At 42.2% G+C, this 20,832-nt stretch overlaps 1 protein-coding gene across 1 annotated transcript in view; it reads left to right on the plus strand.

Annotated features, from left to right (window-relative positions):
• The window catches only part of LOC117829367 (trichohyalin-like), a 151,585-nt gene that overhangs the window by 30,924 nt on the left and 99,829 nt on the right, over positions 1-20,832 (plus strand). Inside the window, exons 4-7 of the mRNA XM_034706999.1 lie at positions 167-237; positions 10,527-10,650; positions 13,984-14,151; positions 16,184-16,387. Coding sequence (XP_034562890.1) covers positions 167-237; positions 10,527-10,650; positions 13,984-14,151; positions 16,184-16,387 — 567 coding nt within the window. The remainder of the gene's footprint in view (positions 1-166; positions 238-10,526; positions 10,651-13,983; positions 14,152-16,183; positions 16,388-20,832) is intronic.

Raw genomic sequence — 20,832 nt, forward strand, 5'->3', positions numbered from 1 at the left:
TCTCTTTCAGGCCAACATTTCAAAACAAAGACTTTTTACAAACATAAAGCTTAAACTTACTAATATTTAACATTTGACTTGTAAAATAACCTCAATGATGAATCAATGTCATAAATACTTTCCTTATAATTGATCAATCTGTGGATGTCCTGTTTTAATCTTCCAGGAGTCTGAGGTGGATCTGACGACTATGCGTCTACAGGATCTTGTTGAACCTGCAGCTCTCATCCCTCTCAGGTACGTACAGACAGACACTCTGTAAAGAGGACTTCTGATGACATGCATTAGTTACTCAGCTTCTTACCTCATCAACTAGCCCATTTCTTCCTCTTGGAAAAGTTTACTCTTGACTCAAATAACGAACAACTTCTTTCTGATAACTTCACAAATTGAGTGAACACACTCACACTCATTCCCAGGTCTCACGGTGTAGAGGAAGGTAACACGGCTGGCCTCAGGGACTCTGTATCTCCGGAGGGAAGTTAAGCTCCTCTGGGAGTCAATGCAACACCACTGTCCCCATGGCAATATGCAAATCCCTGTATGAGATTTCCCACCATGCAGTGCTCCAAGGCCCCTAAAGACTTGTTCTCTTTCTACTCTAAACCTTTCTGGAAATACAGATTTTTATTTCAAGTTTTGCACATTTTGATGAAACTAATGAAAGAAACATTTTCTAAATCCAAATCTCCTTACTCATACATGTGTACCTATTTGAGAATTCTACATCCCCAGCAAACACCTGGACTCACCTGACCAGGGCACTGTCTGATGTGAAATCAGTTCCAATGACATCTATCGAAAGTCACCGTGGGGTTAAGCCTGTATTGTGATGGCCTGAAGCAGCACTGAGAGGCGTGATACATTGGCGCGCTGTTTAAAGAAACCTAAGCTGAATATTTATCAAACACAGCTGATGTAACATTGACTTTTTAGCTCCTTCATTGTGTCAACTCCTTTTCACAGACTTTGTCAAATACTACATCCGTCAAGTTGACTTCAAAATGTGCAGTCTATAAGCCTACATGAGATACTTCAAGGACAGGTGCAAATCCAGAGGGGGGGCACGTGGTGGCACTGGCAATCCTGGAGATGTGATTGGCCACCTCTGGTGTTGCCCCAAACTTTGGATCTCTGATTGGCCATTTGACTTATGTTAGAGGGAACTGTTTGGACTGTGTTCCAAGCAAGCAGCAACCTCTTAAAATATGAAGCCCATGCGGAAATGTTAAAAACTGCAGTTCGTTGAGCGTCCACTAGAGGCTGGCTGCAGAAACACCGGAAACCACATACACACCCATTTAAAGAAGCAGCAGAAATAAACATGTTTACAGCCTAAAGTTCAAAGAATAGCTGATGAATCGATCGCCACACATTGTAGCTTATGGCAGATTTTTTATAACTTGTTATTTTTGCAGAAATTAAACTTACAAGTTTTATCCAAATAAGGACATGACTGACTTTACTGACAGGCGGGCACCCTGTAGATGTTAGCAAAAAGGCTAAAGGCCCGCCTCTTTACCTCACACTAGCTTGACAGACGTTAGGTTGAGTTCAGCATTTCCAATATGGCCCCCGCCGATTATAGGCTTGAAAACAGCCCTTTAGGAACAGATGGGTGACGTCACATAGACTACGTCCATTTATTATACAGGCTATGGTTCCATCAGGCCACCTGGAGTTGTCTTTGCATTTCAATTAGAGGTGAAACAGTTCATCAATGTAATCCACGAAAAATGGTGCCAAAATGAGTCATGGACAACATTAAAAGTGATGACTTGTTGGTGACGTCATCACACATTTCATGCTGTGCACAAAACACAGACTGTATAATACATGGACTTAGTATCCGTGATGTCACCCATCTGTTCCTGAAGCGCTTTTTTGAAGCCGTTTGTTGGCAGGTGTCATATTGGAAATGCTGAACTCAACCTAACGTCTGTTGAACTAGTGTGAGGTAAAGAGGCGGGCCTTTAGACTTTTCGTTAAAAGCTACAGTGTTCCCGCCTGTTAATCAAGTCAGCCATGTCCTTATTTGGGCAAAACTTGTAAGTTTAATAATATCTTCAAAAATACAGAGTTATAAAAAAGTTCACCTCCGTACAGTATGTGCTGATAGAGAATTTAGCTATTCAGACGTTTTCTGTAACAGGCTGTAAACATGTTTATTTCTGCTGTAAAGATTGTCTTCTTTGAATTGGTGTGTATGTAGTTTCTAGTGTTTCTGCAGCTAGCCTCTAGTGGACACTCAATGAACTGCAGTTCTCAGCACTTCCGCTCGGGCTTCATATTTTAAGACCAGAGGTTGCAGCTTGGCGCAGAGACATGATCGTTTTCTGGGGTTGAATTTCTAAGGTAGTGAGACATCTTGCATCAGTACTATCTTTGCTGAGAGTGGCACATGCGACACAAAGACTGGGAGGGCGCAACAGGTAAACACAACATAGCAGAATAAATTATGCAGGAGTGAGACATCTTACATCCTTACTATCTCTGCTGTGTGGAGCACGTTCAAAACAGGGACTGGAAGCGGCTACAGTCATCGAATCATAGCTACTGTATAACCAGAACATCGCTAAAGTCTGGAAGCGTTTGACTCAACGCTGCAGAGTAAAGATCTGCCTGCAAGCTCAGTAAACCGGAAGTTGCTTTTCGTGGGAGCATGTCAGTAATGCGAGCGCGTGAGGAGAAGGCACGTGACATCCTACAGAATGTCCAAAGTTAGCTAAGCATTATGTAAGTTTAACATGTTCAGTCCCTCATCTAGAGGTCTTTACATCATGTCTGCATCTTTCTTTCTCTCTCTCATCTCTCTTTTCTGACATGAATTATGTTTTTGTTGGCATGTTTAAAGTCAAGAAAAGTAATGTTACATTGAAAAGCCAAATAAGTCAAATAATCTGATGACAGATGGCATATCATAGCTCTGCATGGTTTGGCAGTATTTTGATCTAAACAATTGAGAGGAAGTTTGTTGGCTCCACTTAAACAGACATATATAGCAGAGCACCAAAGGCTGGTGGTGTTAGCTCTGCTAACGTTAGCCACACTGAGCAATACAATTTTTGTCATTGCTCATCCACTGACTCGGTGACCCCGGTGTGTTTAGCTGTATTTAATAAATTGTGCTGAATTTGACTGTTATCTAACCTTTCAACTAGTCGGTTTAACATTTAAGTTTATACTTAAACAACAAGGAAGAGAGTCACTTTGAAACATTGCTAAATTCAGTGCAGCACATTCCCTTGTTTTAGTGCTGTAAGTTGTGACTTTCAACATACATCTTTTTACAGAGTTAAAGGAATATTTCAGTCTTTTTTTAAGTGGGGTTGTATGAGTTTTTTATCACTAGCTATTGTACCAGACATAAGCACCTCTTTTTCCTCCAGTTCATTGAATCACCTTTTCCTCTGTAAAGTCCGGCTCATAAAGTTGTCCAAATGTGTCTGCAGTAAACAGCATGACATCGTCTCTTTCATTATTAAGTTTAGTTGTATTTTTGTCACTTTGAAGTTGCAGACTGGAACAGCTGATTAGTTTGAGTCTTACAAAATTAGCTAAATTACATGACAGGACTGACCCCGCCTGCAGAAATGGTAGCCTATCTTGAGTTGCATTTCTCCATGCAGTTTCACATTATCAATCAATCAATCAATCGATCAATCAATCAACCTGTATTTGTATAGCGCCAAATCACAGCAAACGTTATCTCAAGACGCTTTTACAAACATAGGAGGTCTAGACCACTCTATGTCAAATTATTAACAGAGACCCAACTTCAAGACAGGGTAAGACTCAGTCTGACCCCACCTTAATCCATCATGAGCATTGCACATCGCAGTATTTAACTAGTTACAGTGGCAAGGAAAAACTTCCTTTAACAGGCAGAAACCTCAGGCAGAATCAGACTCATGTTAGACAGCCATCATGCCTCGACCGAGTTGGGTCTGGAAAGACAGATAGAAGGGAGTAAGAGAGAGAAGTGATAGTGATGAGACGAGTAGTAGAAGCATTAAAGCTCATTAAAGGGGCCGAGCTGAGCGTCATCCGTTGTGGCTGATACAAGAACTAGTGACATAAAACTCATGCAACCCCACTTCAAAAACACTGAAATATCCCTTTAAGCTCAGGCTGCTTTCACACCTGTAGTCTCTTTGCTCCGATCTGACTCAGACAATAACAGGATATATCGTTGCATTTTTACCTTGTTTCTTTTTATGTTCACATTGAAATATTGTAAAGTGGGCCAGAGCACACCTTGGCAGGCTACAAACAAATGTGTACTGGTATCACTTTACTGTGGGAAGCCAGCTCAAAGATGATATTAGACAGTTAACCAACACAAGTTGTGGGTTGATGTGTGACAGTGATGAGGTCATATCTCTGAGCCTCTTTGTCAAACATTTCCCCCCACTCACAAAAACATGGTTCACCAACTCATTAGTCAGCAGATGAACTAGAGGGGTGATCACCGCTCTGCTGAGTAGTGTCTAACTACCTTACCTACTACCGCAGCGTGATGATGAGTCATGCAGATGGTTATTCTGGTTGTGGGGTTGATTGCAGCAAATGAGCCACTCCAGGGTTTGATTGAAAGCGAGCCTGGATGACCTCTTTCAGGTGATCTCAGCTTGATTTCTTCTGAATCAGAGTGAGTGCTGTGTTCACATATGTTCAAATGTCTGAGCCACGGAGAGAGCACCCCCTTTTTTCTCCAACTGATGTAAATGATGCCACTGTGATGTTACTTTTTAAAGTTGAAGAATATACACAGCACTGTATCAGTTGTAGATAGTCTAGTGCTGCACACAAACTTTAGGCCCCCCTCTGGATCCGGCCCTGATCAGGGATAGTATTACAGTCTGTATTTGTTATTTCAGAATCTGTCATATAAAAAACTAATACCACATCCAAATTTGTTCTGAAGTAACCAGTCAGTTGTTTGACAGCCTGCAGTGCAGCCAATTAAAGCACCCAGCCAAGCAGGAATCAGTGGTCTGGCACGCTGTGGCACAATCGAGTTTGTGGCTTTCTCTGCCGCTCTTGCGAAAGGCAGTGAAGGGCGTGATGGATCCTCAGTCAGCACGCTCGCTGTCAGAGACCCGGGGATTTGCATCACACCTTGAGCGTTTTAAATGGCTGCACATATAATAATAAAAAAATGAAATAAATGAAATGAGTAAATCAGGTTTCATGAAATGAAATGACAGGCAGGTTGAAACAGCGGGTGAGTGTGTGTGTTTCTTGCCACCAGCGTCAACATTAAACACATCAGATTGAAGCCACCCTCCAGGGTAGCATCACTCAGCCAGGTGTGTGTGTGTTTATGTGTGTGTAAATGTGTGTGAGCATGGTGAAGCCTAAGTCTTTTATCTACTTTTCCGTTTCCTCTGGTTTTTTTGTTTATCTACAGAAATATTTATATATTTCTGCTGAGCACAGAACACACTCACTCACACACACAGACACACAGAGACACACATTGATCTATCGACGTATTGATGTGTGAGTGGGTGTCAGTTTTTTATTTTCCATCTCCTCCCATTTTTTTAATTATTTCCCGTAGTATAGTCTCCTGCAGAGTTTTTTTCGCTCGAGTTAACTTGAGAGCTGTATTCTTTGCCAAAAGCAGTCAAATGCTGAAAGTTAGTTAGGTAAAGAAGCTTTGACAGAACATCCTGATTCTCATTTGGGAGAGCGAGGAACTTCACTTATTTTAAATGCCGACAGTATCCCTCGGTGTAACTGCTCTAATTCAAACTCCAAACTTTCTTTGTTAACAGAAGTGATAAGATATTAAAGCTTGGGAGACTGGAGGCTCATTATTGTTACATTATTATTTTCCTCATGGCTTTGCTTGTTTTTCATCGTCCAGTCTTTCTTCTTTCCAAAAGCCTCCAGAGTCTTCTCTTTCCTAGCTCTTTTGCACAAGGACAGCAGTGGATGCACATTACTCTACATCGCTGGCTCTATCTCTCCCCTTTCCCCTTTCTTTCCCTCCCTCTCTCTCCCACTTTTCTCTCAGGACGGGTGGAGGATATGTCTCTTTTTCTCCATATTGACTTTCCCAGGTCAGGCTCCTCGTCTCCTATTAGGCCAAGCTAACTGATCAATACGCAGGCCTGGTGGGCTGCTATGTGGACATGCAGACAGGCAGACACAGCGGGCTGTGCCCCGGCCAAGTGCCATGCTCATTAACACACACACACACACACACACACACACACACACACACACACACACACACACACACACACACACACACAGATACAGAATTATCACACATACAGGACACTTATCTACCCGATCGCACGCACGCTGTCATAAATAGTTGCATAAAAATTTCATGATGATACAACTTACTGCGGAGACGTTTTCCAGCATTTCTACAGTCTGCAATAAAAACATGATCTTAGAACAAGCAACTAAATGACAAAACCAATCAATCAATCAATCAACCTTGAATCTATAAATCCTGAGCCACTCGGCTGCTTGTCAAGACCAAATGTCAAATATGGAGATGAAACAAACTCCTCCTCTCCTCTCAAATCTTCATCCCTCCTCTCCACCCCTACTGTTTCCCAGCTGGTGAGTTGTGACATCTGCAGTGCTGCGACATGGATAAGCAGCTGCCAGAGAGATGGAGGAAGGGAGGGAGGGAGGAAGGGAAGAGGAGAGGATGGAGAGCCATAGAAGACAATAGAGCGGAGAAGGGGGGAGGGAGGGGCCGGGTGAGGGAGGGATGAGTGGCGATGACAACCAGCAACAGTTAGGTGGAGAGCAGGGGGAGACTGAATTGTGTGCATGTGCATAAATGTGTATGCATGTGTGAAAGTGAATGGCCTGTGTGTGCATGTGCGTGCGTGTGCGTGTGCGTGTGCGTGCATGGCAGCATGCCAGGCGGTGCCATCTGGCAGCTTGACAGAGCTCTTCTCATTAACAGGGAGGTTAATTGCTGTGGCAGCACCCAGGCTGTGTCAAACATCACCCTGGGGACTGAGAGGCAACAGACGATCTACATGTTTGTGTGTGACGAGCACAAGTGTGAGTGTGTGTGTGTGCCTGTGTGTGTGAGTGTGTGTGAGCATCAATGTGGCACCAGAAACCCAAAAACTCTCCTCTCAATGTAAAATAACCTGCAGATGAGAAGCCCTGCTTTATACAGATGGCAGCAAAGGGAACCTGTGCCCTCTGTTTGTGTGTGTGTGTATGTGTGTGCATCAGTGTGTGTGTGTGTGTTTGTGCGTCAGTGTGTGTGTGTTTGGCCCTTTATGCCAGGCTACATGCATGTTTATATTATTCTTATAAATTATGTCTTGTTGCTGTAATGATGTAGAAAGAATTGGGTTTACACAGCCAATGCATATAGCCCTGAGGGCAACACACATGCTCTCACACACACACACACACACACACACACACACACACACACACACACACACACACACACACACACACACACACAAACACACACACATATACCATGCGGGGGGAAGGGGTGGCAATTTGCATGTTATTACTGCATATTCATGACTAATTTTGTTAGCCTTGCCTAATAGGCCTGAGTGACAGCTTGAGATATTGAGAGCCTGCTTTAATTTCACACACACACACACACACACACACACACACACACACACACACACACACACACACACACACACACACACACACACACACACACTCTGTCACTTTCATTCACACTGCTCTCTCTGTCCACACAGTAATCATAACAACACTTAGGGCTCTAAATAGGAAATCCCCTGTTCATCTGTTTGTTTGATGTTGTGTCATTTATTTAGAACAGCTGCTGAAACATACACCGATACCGTAAATCACGAGCCTCGTTTTTTGACCTGAATAATCAGGAGCTCATTTCAAAAACACACATCAAACACATGCACATACTCGCACACCTTGAATTGCATAAATGCTTTTTGTTCCTGACTTGTTGCTCAGAATAATGTGTTGCATGTTTTCCTTTTTTTAAACACAGCTTTGACTTGAAACTTAAATTCATGTTCATGATCTATGACGTCTGATTACTTCAAACTGTTTTCTTCTCATTTGTTCACCTTTGCTGACTTCCTGTTCACCTGGTCCGTGCGTGTCTGAATCACCCAGCTCTCCAAACTCTCCTCCCCGCTGTGCAGGGGAAAATAGGGATGAAATTGGCTGCAGTAACTATTCATTCAAAACCCTCTTTCCATTTTCAACTTGTTCCCATTTCAGGCCATTCGTTTACAAAGAACGTCGCCTATATTTTGGATGATTTAAGTATTTTTCCTGCAAAGTGACGAGGAAATAAGTTTATGAAATTCTAATAAATAGACCAACCTTTTCTCCTCCGTTTGAAAGGCTCTGGAATAGTTATAAAAAATAGTTGAGGAGTGAAATGTGTGCATATCTTTAGGGAAAGATTGTCTTTGTCTACACATTTATATACTTATAAAGGATTTTTTCTTCCATGCATGCCTTGAATTTTAAGTTTTTGTACATTCTCACAGAAACGCTTGGCAAAGTGATGATTCATAACAAAGGAACGCTGTAGTTAGAATTGAATTAGTGGCACAGCAACACATACCAGTTTTATTCTCTTGTAGAGACAGAAACCAGCTCTAATCTAAAGTCAGTTTCTCCTCTGTGGCTTTTACTCCATTTGACTGAAAAGCTGTTTTTTTTTCCTCCTCCTGAAGTGAAAGATTTAACTCTCAGCGCTCTCTATCCACTCACATGTCACTTTTGTCAAATCTTGCCTTTCCTTCCCTGCTTGGTGCGAACGTGTAGACACGCTTGATCAAATGTGAGTTTAACATTTTTAATCTGCGCAAAGTTTCATCAGAATAACTCATCTCATGAGGCTGGTAAATATGAAACTGTGTGTGTGTGTGTGTGTGTGTGCGTGTGTGTGTGTGTGTACGTGTGTGTGTCTGTGAAGAGTGCGGCACGGTGCTGTGTGATCTGTTTTTTTTTTCTCCTCTTCCATCTCGGGTGTGTGACAGCTGTCACTGGTGACTCAGAAAGGTGTCTGGGCAGAGTTAACGTATTTTCACCGCTGGGGAACACACACACACACACACACACACACACACACACACACACACACACACACACACACACACACACACACACACACACACACACACACACACACACACACACACACACACACACAAGCTCATATCAGCTCCAGTTTCTGTCACCTAGCACAATTTTCACCAGGCTCAGCAACTCTTTGCTGCTATTGAATTATTACATTTTGGATCTCTTATTACGTTGTGTGCTCTACATGCATGTCATATATTTGTTGCTTCTTTATTAGTTTCATATTTTACTGTAGAAAGCATCACAATAATAAATTAATATATAACTGAACTATCATTTAAGATTAACTTCTTTTGACGCTGAAAAGGAGACAGTACACTACACTACCAGTCAAACATTTGGGCACACCTTCTCAGGCTTTGTTTTTTATTTATTTCAATTATTTTCAACATTATAGATTAATACCAAAGACATCAAAACTGTAAAAGAACATATATGGAATTATTGAATTTTCAAAAAAGTGTTAAACAAAGCAGAATATGTTTTATATTTTAGATTCTGTAAAGTAGCCCCCTTTTTCCTTCATGACAGCTTTGCACACTCTTGGTATTCTCTCAGTCTGCTTCATGAAGTGGTCTGGCCATAATCTGGATTACAACAGTAGTCAAATAGGGCTATCCATTGTGTACCAACCCTACCTCTGAACAACACAACTGATGGTCTCAAACACATTAAGAAGGCAAGTCATTCTACAAATGAACTCTTGACAAGGCTCATGTTCATTAGAAACCATTCCAGGAGACCACTTCATGAAGCAGACTGAGAGAATACCAAGAGTGTGCAAAGCTGTCATGAAGGAAAAAGGGGACTACTTTACAGAATCTAAAATATAAAACATATTCTGCTTTGTTTAACACTTTTTTGAAAATTCAATAATTCCATATAAGTTCTTTCATAGTTTTGATGTCTTCAGTATTAATCTACAGTGTTTACAATCATTAAAATAAATACAAACCCTTGAATGAGAAGGTGTTTCCTAACTTTTGACTGGTAGTATATGTAAGATAGTTAGATTGTTCATGTCAATTTACTGAATTGAATCATAAGACCAGATTCATGCAGTTTAGACTTCCAGATATTCAATAATTATGTGAACACCGATGCTCGAGCAGCCCCAGAGTTGTGCCTTATTTATATACCTTTAGATATTTGCACTCACCATCATCTTGCACCTTCCTGTGCAGCTCTCCATTGGAACACCACATTTTTTGCATGTTCTGTCTTTATAGTTTTATATTGTTTTCATTGTATTCAGTGTAAGGGTCCTTGACAAAAATGCTGCTGTTAAACAGCTTTGAACCAGCAAACAGCAGCAGATGACAGTAATACGTCGGCATGCCACAATTTTTGTCATTTCACCTTTTTGACTTTTCCTTTCATGCTTTGTGGTTTATTATCTCCCTCCTTCTTTTCTCCTTTAGTTCGGGTTCCTCGCTCCAGATTGCTTCTGAGTTGGAGGACCTGAAAGACCGGCTGCAGACTAAGGACGGGGTCATATCTGATCTGGAGAGGGAGCATGAGGACATTTTTCAGCAAAAGCAAGAGGTAACCAATCAGGTTACTTCTCATTTCAACTACAAGAACACACCTCTGAAACCTCATCAACATGTTCTGTACTTCAAAGTTTGTAAGATCAGATCTTCTTATTGGGTAGGATATTTTTATAAACACTTTTTGATAACCTTTTTATTTCAAATTAAATTAAATACAGTCTATTCAATTACACATCCATGTATCCATATGTTCAGTTAAAGATTTTATCACAGGTTTCCCATTACTTCCTGAAAAAAAATAAAGCCAGGTATATAAAGAGAGATTTAGTGGTATCATTTACGTCCATTATTTCAGCAGCAGCTCTCAGGCGGCCTCCACAATTAGAAGACTTGTTAAGGTGATTCTCTGCAGCGTGCTTGTTGTTGTTTAGAAGCCGCTCTGCCCGTCTGCGAGGTGGAGTAGTCTTTTTTTTATTTTTTACGATATTGGTTTGGCAGCTGTGCTTGAAGCGCTCCATGTGCAGCCAGGTTTAACAGGAAACCCAGGCGTGTGTGATGAATTACCAGCATATCTCAGAGCCCTGGGTAACAAACATGGCGTCGCCAGCCGGGATTAAAAGGGAGAGTTTTTTACGGCCTTCCCACACCTCCTAACAGGGTGTCACTAAATTATACCCACTGCTGTTTTACTGTCTTCTGTGGCTTACGGTTAACACACACAGGCCTGCAGAGAAGCACACACACACATGCAAACACACACATTCATTTGTGCTTGTGGTAAACCCGGGCTTGTTGGTTGTTTATGTGTGTGTTGGCTGGTTACTGTTTATTTATGCTGCTTGTGAGTTGACTCATTTGCACTGCTGCTAATTAGTGGTTTGTGTGATTACAGAGCCTCAGAGAAACAAGTGGAGAACTGGAGCTTGTCCTGTTAATCATCTTTTCAACAAATGTTGATATATTTCTTTCATTCTGCTTGTGTTTCTGTTTAAGTGGAACGTCTGCAATGCAGATGCAGGGACAGATCTGTCTGCACGGACTCACTGCACACACATTATTGATTAATATGATCAACATTTCATCTGTGAGTAATAAGTGAGTTTCTCTGTGAGATACATAAATCTTCAGAACCTGACACATTGAAAACAGCAGTTTCTCAAACAGATGAAAACTAGTTTGATTCCTTTGAATGTCTGTATAAATATTTTTATAATCTGTAATATCACTCTTCTTGGTCGAAAGAGGATTGTCCCCTTTCACAGCTCATCATGTTAACAGCCTCTGGAAACATAAATGGAATATTTAAAATTCATATAGAATATCCAAATTAAATTTCAGCAAAAATCGGAGTAAAAATAAACATCCACAACTCTGAAAAAACTCTGTTCAAAAACATCTTATTTTACAGGTCAGAGCATTTCTCAGGACTGTGTGGGCGTGGCCTAACTCTTTGATTGACAGGTCAAGAGAGAGTTCACAGCCTGCATGTTTGAGTCGTCTGACTCTGAATCTAAAGACATCAAAACTCCAGAATCTGAAAATTATTCATTTACAATGGTCTCTGAGTGCTGAGTCACAAAATACTTCAGAATCAGGACTTAAATTATTTATAAGTTTTATCACTCCGTAGTCTCCGGGGCATCAGGACCATGGGACGCCCGGAGCAGCGGAGGCTGAAGTGTAGTATGTTCACGCAGAGGAGCTCGGCTCCCGGTGTCAGACGAAGCTGTTTGTCTAAACTCTGAGCTGTTTGGGGACAGTTAGTGAACCGGTTCTGGGGAAAGTTAGTGAACCGGTCCTGGGGAAAGTTAGTGAACCAGTCCTGGGGAAAGTTAGTGGACCAGTCCTGGGGAAAGTTAGTGGACCAGTCCTGGGAAAGTTAGTGAACCGGTCCTGGGGAAAGTTAGTGAACCGGTCCTGAGGTTAAGTTAGTGAACCGGTCCTGGGGAAAGTAAGTGAACCGGTCCTGGGGAAAGTTAGTGAACTGGTCCTGAGGAAAGTTAGTGAACCGGTCCTGGGGACAATTAGTGAACTGGTCCTGAGGAAAGTTAGTGAACCTGTCCTGGGTAAAGTTAGTGGACCAGTCCTGGGGAAAGTTAGTGATCCCGTCCTGGGGAAAGTTAGTAGACCGGTCCTGGGAAAGTTAGTGGACCGGTCCTGTGGAAAGTTAGTTGACCAGTCCTGGGAAAGTTAGTGGACCGGTCCTGGGGACAGTTAGTGAACTGGTCCTGAGGAAAGTTAGTGAACCGGTCCTGGGGAAAGTTAGTTGACCAGTCCTGGGAAAGTTAGTGGACCGGTCCTGGGGAAAGTTAGTTGACCAGTCCTGGGAAAGTTAGTGGACCGGTCTTGGGGAAAGTTAGTGAACCGGTCCTGGGGAAAGTTAGTAGACCAGTCCTGGGAAAGTTAGTGGACCAGTCCTTGGGAGAGTTATTGAACCGGTCCTGGGAAAGTTAGTGGACCGGTCCTGGGGAAAGTTAGGGAACCGGTCCTGGGGAAAGTTAGTGGACCAGTCCTGGGAAAGTTAGTGAACCGGTCCTGGGGACAGTTAGTGAACTGGTCCTGGGGACAGTTAGTGATCCGGTCCTGGGGAAAGTTAGTGAACCTGTCCTGGGGAAAGTTAGTGAACCAATCCTGGCTCATCTTCAGCGGTGGATGTGCAGAGAGGGACACACGAGCACAGCGGTGCAAAGAGCAGAAGTAAGTCATACAGACAGATTAAAGACAGTACGTGATTAGCAAACAAGCTAACAGCTAAGACAACACTGAGGGGAGCTGGCTGAGACGTCAGGAGACGGTCTGAGCAGGAGCGCAGTAGTTTTGTTGAACATGTGTGCAAGCGACTCTATGTTTCATTTCTGATTGGTTGGATATTTATTACGTAATAAATATCAGGTTAAACCAGCCCTCTTAAAACCCAGTGTGAAAACGTGTTAAAGAATGTAATTGAACTTATTTGAAAAATTGATTGAAGTTGAGTTTTAATATTTTTACATAGTTTTTTAGTATTTACCCATGGTCTGAAATATCATAGGTAGAATGTTTTTGTTGATTATGGTTACCAGAGGCTTTATTAATACTAAAAACAGTTTAAACTTATATAACTTGCAGTTTTTCTTGAAGCATGTGAAATAAAGATTGAAATAAATAAAGCAGGTGGCAGTTTGCCAAAGTATCCCTGTGACAGCTCTGTTTGTAAGTGGGGTATCAACAATTAAACCAAAGTGGTGCATAAAAAGCTGCTAATGTGTTGTTATGATAATTGCACGACCTTTATGAAGAAGTACTCAACAACACTGCAGCAACACATCATAAAGATAATTAGCCGCACTTACTGACGATTACCTCTTCATTTGAAAGCTGCTTTAACATTTAAACTCCGTCACAGGTGCTGGAGCGGAGTGAGAGGCTGCTGCACCTGCAGAGCCAGCTCTCCTGTCTGCAGGGGATCCACAGAGACAACGTGAAGGAGATAGCTGAGAAAGATGTTTGCATCACTAAACTGCGAGCTACCGCTGAGCTGCTGCGACAAGAGGGGTCCGACACTCATGTTCAGGTAGGCAGAGAGTCATGCATTTACTGCAGAAGAAGGATTCAGATCTGTATAGAGGTAAAAGCTTCAAAATTAAACAGAACCCTCCTGCTTTTAGAGCGTCATCTGTAGAATGTCTGAATACGATTTCAGGCAGGTAAATATGCTTCTTTTTGTGCTGTGAAATCTTCTATAACTTATTTATCATTAAGAATGCACAACATAGATTTCTTGGCCGATACCGGAAAGTTTACCTCAATATTTTTGTTCATATTTCTATTTTGAAATGTCTTGTTTATGCACACCTGGGGATAAAAATGCCTGAGATTAGTGAGTAAAGATGCATAAATATGAATATTCTACCTGAAGTCACTATTGTTAACAAACAGAAAAAACCGTCTCTCTCTCTTCAGTTTTCATGCCGTTATTTGTTTTAACTGTGAACTGGAACCCCACTGTGCAATGCTTTCCATTTCTTAAGGCCAGCCCTAGTGTCATGTCCATGGTCAAACTTTTATCCCTGACACTGATCAGTGTCTGCAGAGTAGCATGCTCTTGGTTTTGTTCCAAATACAGCAGCCGGTGAAGTCCTCTGTCTTCTACCTCAGAAAAAGGTGCGTCATTAATCGCTGTAAGTCCAGTCATGTTGTCAGTAATTGCTGTAACTCCAGGTCGTCTCTGGTAAACCTCCTGCACTTCCCAAATGTCTATTAAATTGTCACTTGGCACTTTATTGCTGTTAATGCTACTCAGCTACTGCTGCTCCGTATTTCTTAAAGACATCTTCATTGCGATGAAGACTTTCAGGCTGACTTCAAAGTTTTGTTGTGTTCATACTTGAGGACTTTTTGCTCCTCTCCAAATACTTGCAGCACGTGTTTTGCAAATAGAAATCGTTGTTATCCTCCTGAAACAGTGACAAACATCCACGCCGTCCACTCCAGTAAACACGCCATGTTTACTCTCTCTTCAGCTCGTTACGGCTGAGCTTGTTCCTCTTTGCTGTATGGGACGGTGCTGCCTACTGTGACAGACTGTGTAGGTTTGTTAAAAGTCAGTGGAAGAAACTTTCATAAAAAACACAAAATGATGTTACCAGAAACACAAACAATAAAAAGATCTTTGGCCATAAATGTACGGGACACCTCTGTTTTTAATTATGTGTGACTTTTATAGGACCTTGATTGTGTTTCTTAATTATGTTTGTGGCTGGACGGTGGTGCAGTGGGCAGCGCTGTTGCCTCACAGCGAAAGGGTTTCTGGTTCTAATCCCCGGTCCGCCAGGTTCCTTTCTGTGTGGAGTTTGCATGTTCTCTCCGTGCATGCGTGGGTTCTCTCTGGGTACTCCAGCTTCCTCCCACAGTCCAAAAAACATGCTCACTAGGTTAATTGGTCACTATAAATTGCCTGTAGGTGTAATGTGTGTGTGAATGGTTGTCTGTCTCTCCATGTTTGCCCTGTGATCAATTGGCGGTCAAGATAATGTATGGATGGATGGAAATATGTCTGTAGCAGGTCATTGTTTCAGGAACTTTAAACTACTTCATGTGATAAATTGTGAAGTCATGTGTTTCTCCACCTATCAGGTCACAAGATAGGTCCTACGGTTTGTGCAATACACATAACAATCGTGATTTTTTTGTCAAAAGTTGGAGGATTTAAAGATTTATTGAGATGAGGGCTCCTTCCTGCTACTAACTCATTAATCTCAAGCATCATGACCCAAGCTCTTTTTGTAAATGTTCTCAAATTAAAAAAGACTGTTGCACACGTGCACTACACAAATAAAGCGTTGGGATTCCTGCTTCCTGCACTCGTGTACTTGTACGTGTGTGGAAACCGGACGTGAGAGATAAACATAATTTCCCTGATGTGCTGTCAATCATCTGCTGCTTTAACCTCCTTCCTCCTCAGCTCAAAGCTGTCTCAAAGGATGCTGCCTCACGTCGGGTCTCATGATGTTCAGATTAGTGTTTTTAGACGAGGTGACTGCTGCCTCATTTGTTATACGGAGCGCAGAGATGCAATTTCAGCTGTTTTCTCTGTCTCACTGTAGTTCTCCACACTGAGTGAGGAGCTGAGGAGGAAAGAGGAAGAATGGAGGCAAATAGGAGATGAACGGAGACTGGAATATGAAGAGGAGCTGCAGAAAGCAGAGGAGAGAGAGGAGGAGTGGAAGAGGGGGATTGAGAGGGAGAGAAAGGCCCATGCTCAAGCTGTTAGAAAGTGGGCTGAGGAGGCAGCTGCTTTGAATGCTGAGGTGAGTATATGTATGTATAAGCTGATCAGATGGACTGTACTCGTTATTTCAACAACTAATAAGAAGAAATGAACACTCATTAAGCTGCTACACTTTTATTCTTATGTATGAATGAACTCTTCTTCTGAAATTATAGGGCTATAACGTCAAAATCAAAGGTTTATAAACAAACTCAACCTGAACTCAAGAATATATCACAAATAAAAAACAAGCCTTTAAAAATAACGCATCTCCAACATCCATAAATACTCTCTCCTCCTCTAACCTCTCTTTGTGCAGCTCTAACTCGGCGTTCCATCTTTTAATACGAACTTTTATCACAAAGTTTTCTTAATTGAGTGCTTTCAGTGTGTTAAATTATAGCAGAGCTGGAGACAACATAATTACCCACATACATATGTAGGTGCACTCTCGTAGACTTGTAAAAAAAACAACAAAACACTTCACCTTAATTCAGACCTCAGACAGTCTCTCTTCTCCTCCACCCCCACACCCACTCCTTCCTTCCATCCTGCCATCTCGCCACAACCGCTCCAAATTAATCTGCAAAATATTGATTTGAGGAGCAAGGGGGTGGGGGGGTGGGGGCGCACGATTGCGGCCGCATATTAATACGAACGGGCCGCTCTTCGTCTCTCCTCTATACTTTAAGATCCTCATATCTTCATAATTGATTAATGTTCCTTTGTGAAGTGGGGATGAATAATACATTAGTGGGCCTGCTGCACCCTCAGGCTGATGAGAAAATGTTTAATTTCAGTAAATGTAGCGCTCCCGCTCTCTTTCTCTCTCTTTCATTTTCCCTCTCTGCTTATTTGTGAGTGTTGGAGTGTTTGTGAGTTTTCACTTGTGAGCTGAAGACTGGAGGAGTGTTGTTGATTTGCTTTTCTCGTGTTTACTGTCGGCTTGAAGCGCATGTTAAGCATCACAAACAAAAGGCAGCATCTGCATTTGCAAACATGAATATATAAATTGGGCGAATGAGCGTGGTATTGTTCCATTAACTAGTACAACTGCAAGAGCTGTGTCACTTTACAGGCTGTTTGCAGAGAGAGAAATCACCCCTTTGGACATTTATGCACACATTGCGTCAGCGGGCTGCGAACACCAGCTACTGCACTATCCGTCTGCAATCAGTGAAAACATGCAAATGTGCCATAAAGCCACCTGATGGGGACGAGCAGCCTCTTCAGCAGCATGGAAAGGTGCCAGAAGGGTGACATATGTCACTTGCTTTGACTGGCGCAGCCTGGCTTGACTCTGCTCTTCTGGTTAACAATGCTAATTATGCTAAACAGAAGCCTAATGATGATGATTAGGGATTTAAGAGCTGCAGCATGGGAAGCTTGGCACGCGGCAAGTGTGTGTGGAGGGAATGGGGGGCGATAGGCGGGATGTCTGGCACCTGATGGTAAGCATCTGTGTGTGTGTGGAGCAGATAAATGATGAAGTGAACACACACACCACAGGTCTCACTTCATGCCTACTTAGCTGTGCTTCATTTTCTTTTGAGCTTGTGCCAACGGTGAAGGGAATCTGTACACATGCACAGCTTCCTCATCCACACAGAGTGCTAATTGAGTAAATAATTCTAATCTGTTAACAAGCATCCTAGTTAGTTATGCTAATCAGCCTAGATAACCCAATTAACCTCATGGAGTGAGGCAGACAGGCCCCTCTTTGTGTTTATATGTGGGTGTGGATTTATATGCCTGAGAGCATATCACACACACTTAAGAGAACACATTTGCCTAATTAGTTCTCAATGACATAGACAAGCGTTTATGTTTTCCTCCTGTCCTTATTGTTCTGCCTCTGAATGCAAGCTAACAAGCTTAACACAGCAAAGGAACAAGCAGCACTTCTACAAGCGTGTGTGCGGATATATGCGATTCTGTCTCTGCCTTCTGCCAGCCTGTCTCTCAGTTAGATCCACACGGATGTGTATATTTTTACAACTATAATGGTTGTTTAAACAGAGTGTGTATTTGCTCAGAGAATGTCTGCCTGTTCCATTAGTTTATGTCCTTGGAAATACAATTTGGCCTCAAGTTCTCTCCGTTTATTTAAAACCTTCAGTCAGCGTTCCCGTCCTAATAGTGAGCCGTGTTTCCTCTCGTTTAGCTTCGCCACTCATTATCTGGGCCATGTGGAAGAGACAGTATTTAGAGAGGAGAGGGGGAGAGAGAGAGAGAGAGAGAGAGAGAGAGAGAGAAAGAGAGAGAGAGGGGGACCTGGAGAGAGGAGAAAAAGAGTAAAAGCAGGAGCAAACCAGAAATAAAAGGACAGAAAGAATAAATGAGTGAGTGAAAGAGAGAGAATGTAGACTTTCTTTGAACCTGACCACAGCTTCTTGAGCTTCTAATGAATGGTGAGGAGAGAGAAGGGAGGGAGACACCCAGACAAGCCTCTCTTTGTTGTGCCTATGAGAGAGGGAGAGAGAGAGAGAGAGAGGGAGAGGGAGAGGACTCAACAGATTTATGTCTTACAGGAAGTCTCGCAGATTTGTGGTGTCACAGACCGGCCTCCTCGAGTCAACTTCATGCTCTGGCTTTTAATTAATAGTCAGTTAAAGTTTCTGTGTGGATGTATTGACTATTCATGTATGTGTATATCTGCTGTCCTCTGCTCCTGCACGCGCCTGACATGCTGTTTATTATGAGGAGTCTGTAGATTTGAATTAGTTTTGACAGAGTAGTACTCATCTGCTGCTTTGGTTGTGTCTGTACGGCTGACAGAGAATGAGCTGCGATGAAAACACAGCCTCACAGTGATTTGACGTGGATTTTGTAACATTGTGTGTTGGAGTTCAGTCAAGAGTCTTCCAATCAATCAATCCTTTTTTATTTAGTATTTACTACTACAGCATCAAACAACAACAAAGGTTATCTCATGACGCATTACATACAGAGCAAATCTAGTCCAAAGAGTCCCTGCAGCAAGTTATCAGAGTCACATATATATCATATCAACCTTTATTTATACTCAAGAGATCATTGAGGGGGACAACCCTCATTTACAATGATATCGAGTCAGTTTCAGTGACATTTAAAAAAGCAAACAACAAGGCATCAAGAGTATCAAAGTCGTCAAATAGGATAATTTGTGATTTGGAGATAAAAACAATTAAAAGATAAAATAAAATAATACAAATAAAAGGAGGTGTAGGGGATTGACTATAAAATGCACTAAAATAGGAAGGGGCTGTTGATTAAAATGATACAATAAATATATACAGGTAATCCTAACTAAAACAGTTACAAAGCGGGTTGAGAGGTTGAAAATCAAGTTTCTAATTTTTCCAAGAGGTAAAAGTGCATCTAGTTCAAGACGCTGCTGTTCCTGGAGTCAGGAGCAGAGAAACAAAAGCAGACTTTCCCAGTTCTGACCGAAATCATAAATACAACGAACCTCTGCAAAAAAAAATTTGACCATCCATTTTTGACTAATCACACTATTTTCATCACCAAACTCTCTCCTATATTCATTTTGATCCCTGTTTGGTCCGTAATGTCACGGGATGGCTGTGACTCAGGGGTAGAGTCAGTCCTCTCTCATTCAGAAGGTCAGAGGTTTGTCCACATGCCAAAGTGTCCTTGGGCAAGACACGGACAGAACCCCAACTGCCCTATTGGCTGTGCTGGCTGCTGGTGAAAGGTACTAGTTAATACTGATGGGTTCTTCACATAGCAGCCTCTACCATCAGTGTATGAATGTGTTGTGGATTGGTGAAGATCAGAGGAAGCACTGTATATAACAGTTGTTACTGACTGCACCAAGTAGAGTTAAGAAGGAAAAAAAAACACACCCCTAACATGACCAGTGAAACATAAATCAAGAGGGAAGGAAGGGACTGGTTCTCATTCGAGGAAGCAGGCTGGGTTAGCTCACCTGCATGCCGGTCTGCCGGAGTACACTGGACAGCGTGGCGGTGAGTGGCGAGTCCAAGCTTCTTCTTTGAGTTTAAAGGTGACATATCATGCAAAATGGACTTTTTAATGGTTCTCTACCTGAAATATGTGTCCCTGGCATGTCTACAAACCCCCCGAGAATGAAAAAAATCCATTCTGCCCCTGTTTTGATTTCTCCACCTTTCTGTAAATGTGTGTAAAAACGAGCCGTTTCAGACTTCCGTGTTTTTGTTACGTAACAACAATATCCGGTCTGTCACGGAGTCAGAGCTCGGAGCTTGTTCAGCCCATAGACTGTATAAAATAATACTGAATCCCTCCTCCGTTTTTCATTACCTGCACACGTGTGTGCTAACAAGGAGCTTAGGAGGGAGGCATGCTAGTTGTAGGCTGTCTTAATAAACACAAAGGTCGGTTTTACTCCCCACGTCTGCAGATTTGAAGATCTAGTGGATGATTTTTATTTATCATGGATAAGTGCTAGCGCTAGTTAGCATAGCTACATAGCTACATGTCGTAGCTGTAGCTGTGTAC

This window comes from Notolabrus celidotus, chromosome 17 (genome assembly GCF_009762535.1).
Source record: "Notolabrus celidotus isolate fNotCel1 chromosome 17, fNotCel1.pri, whole genome shotgun sequence".
Taxonomy (NCBI): Eukaryota; Metazoa; Chordata; class Actinopteri; order Labriformes; family Labridae; genus Notolabrus; species Notolabrus celidotus.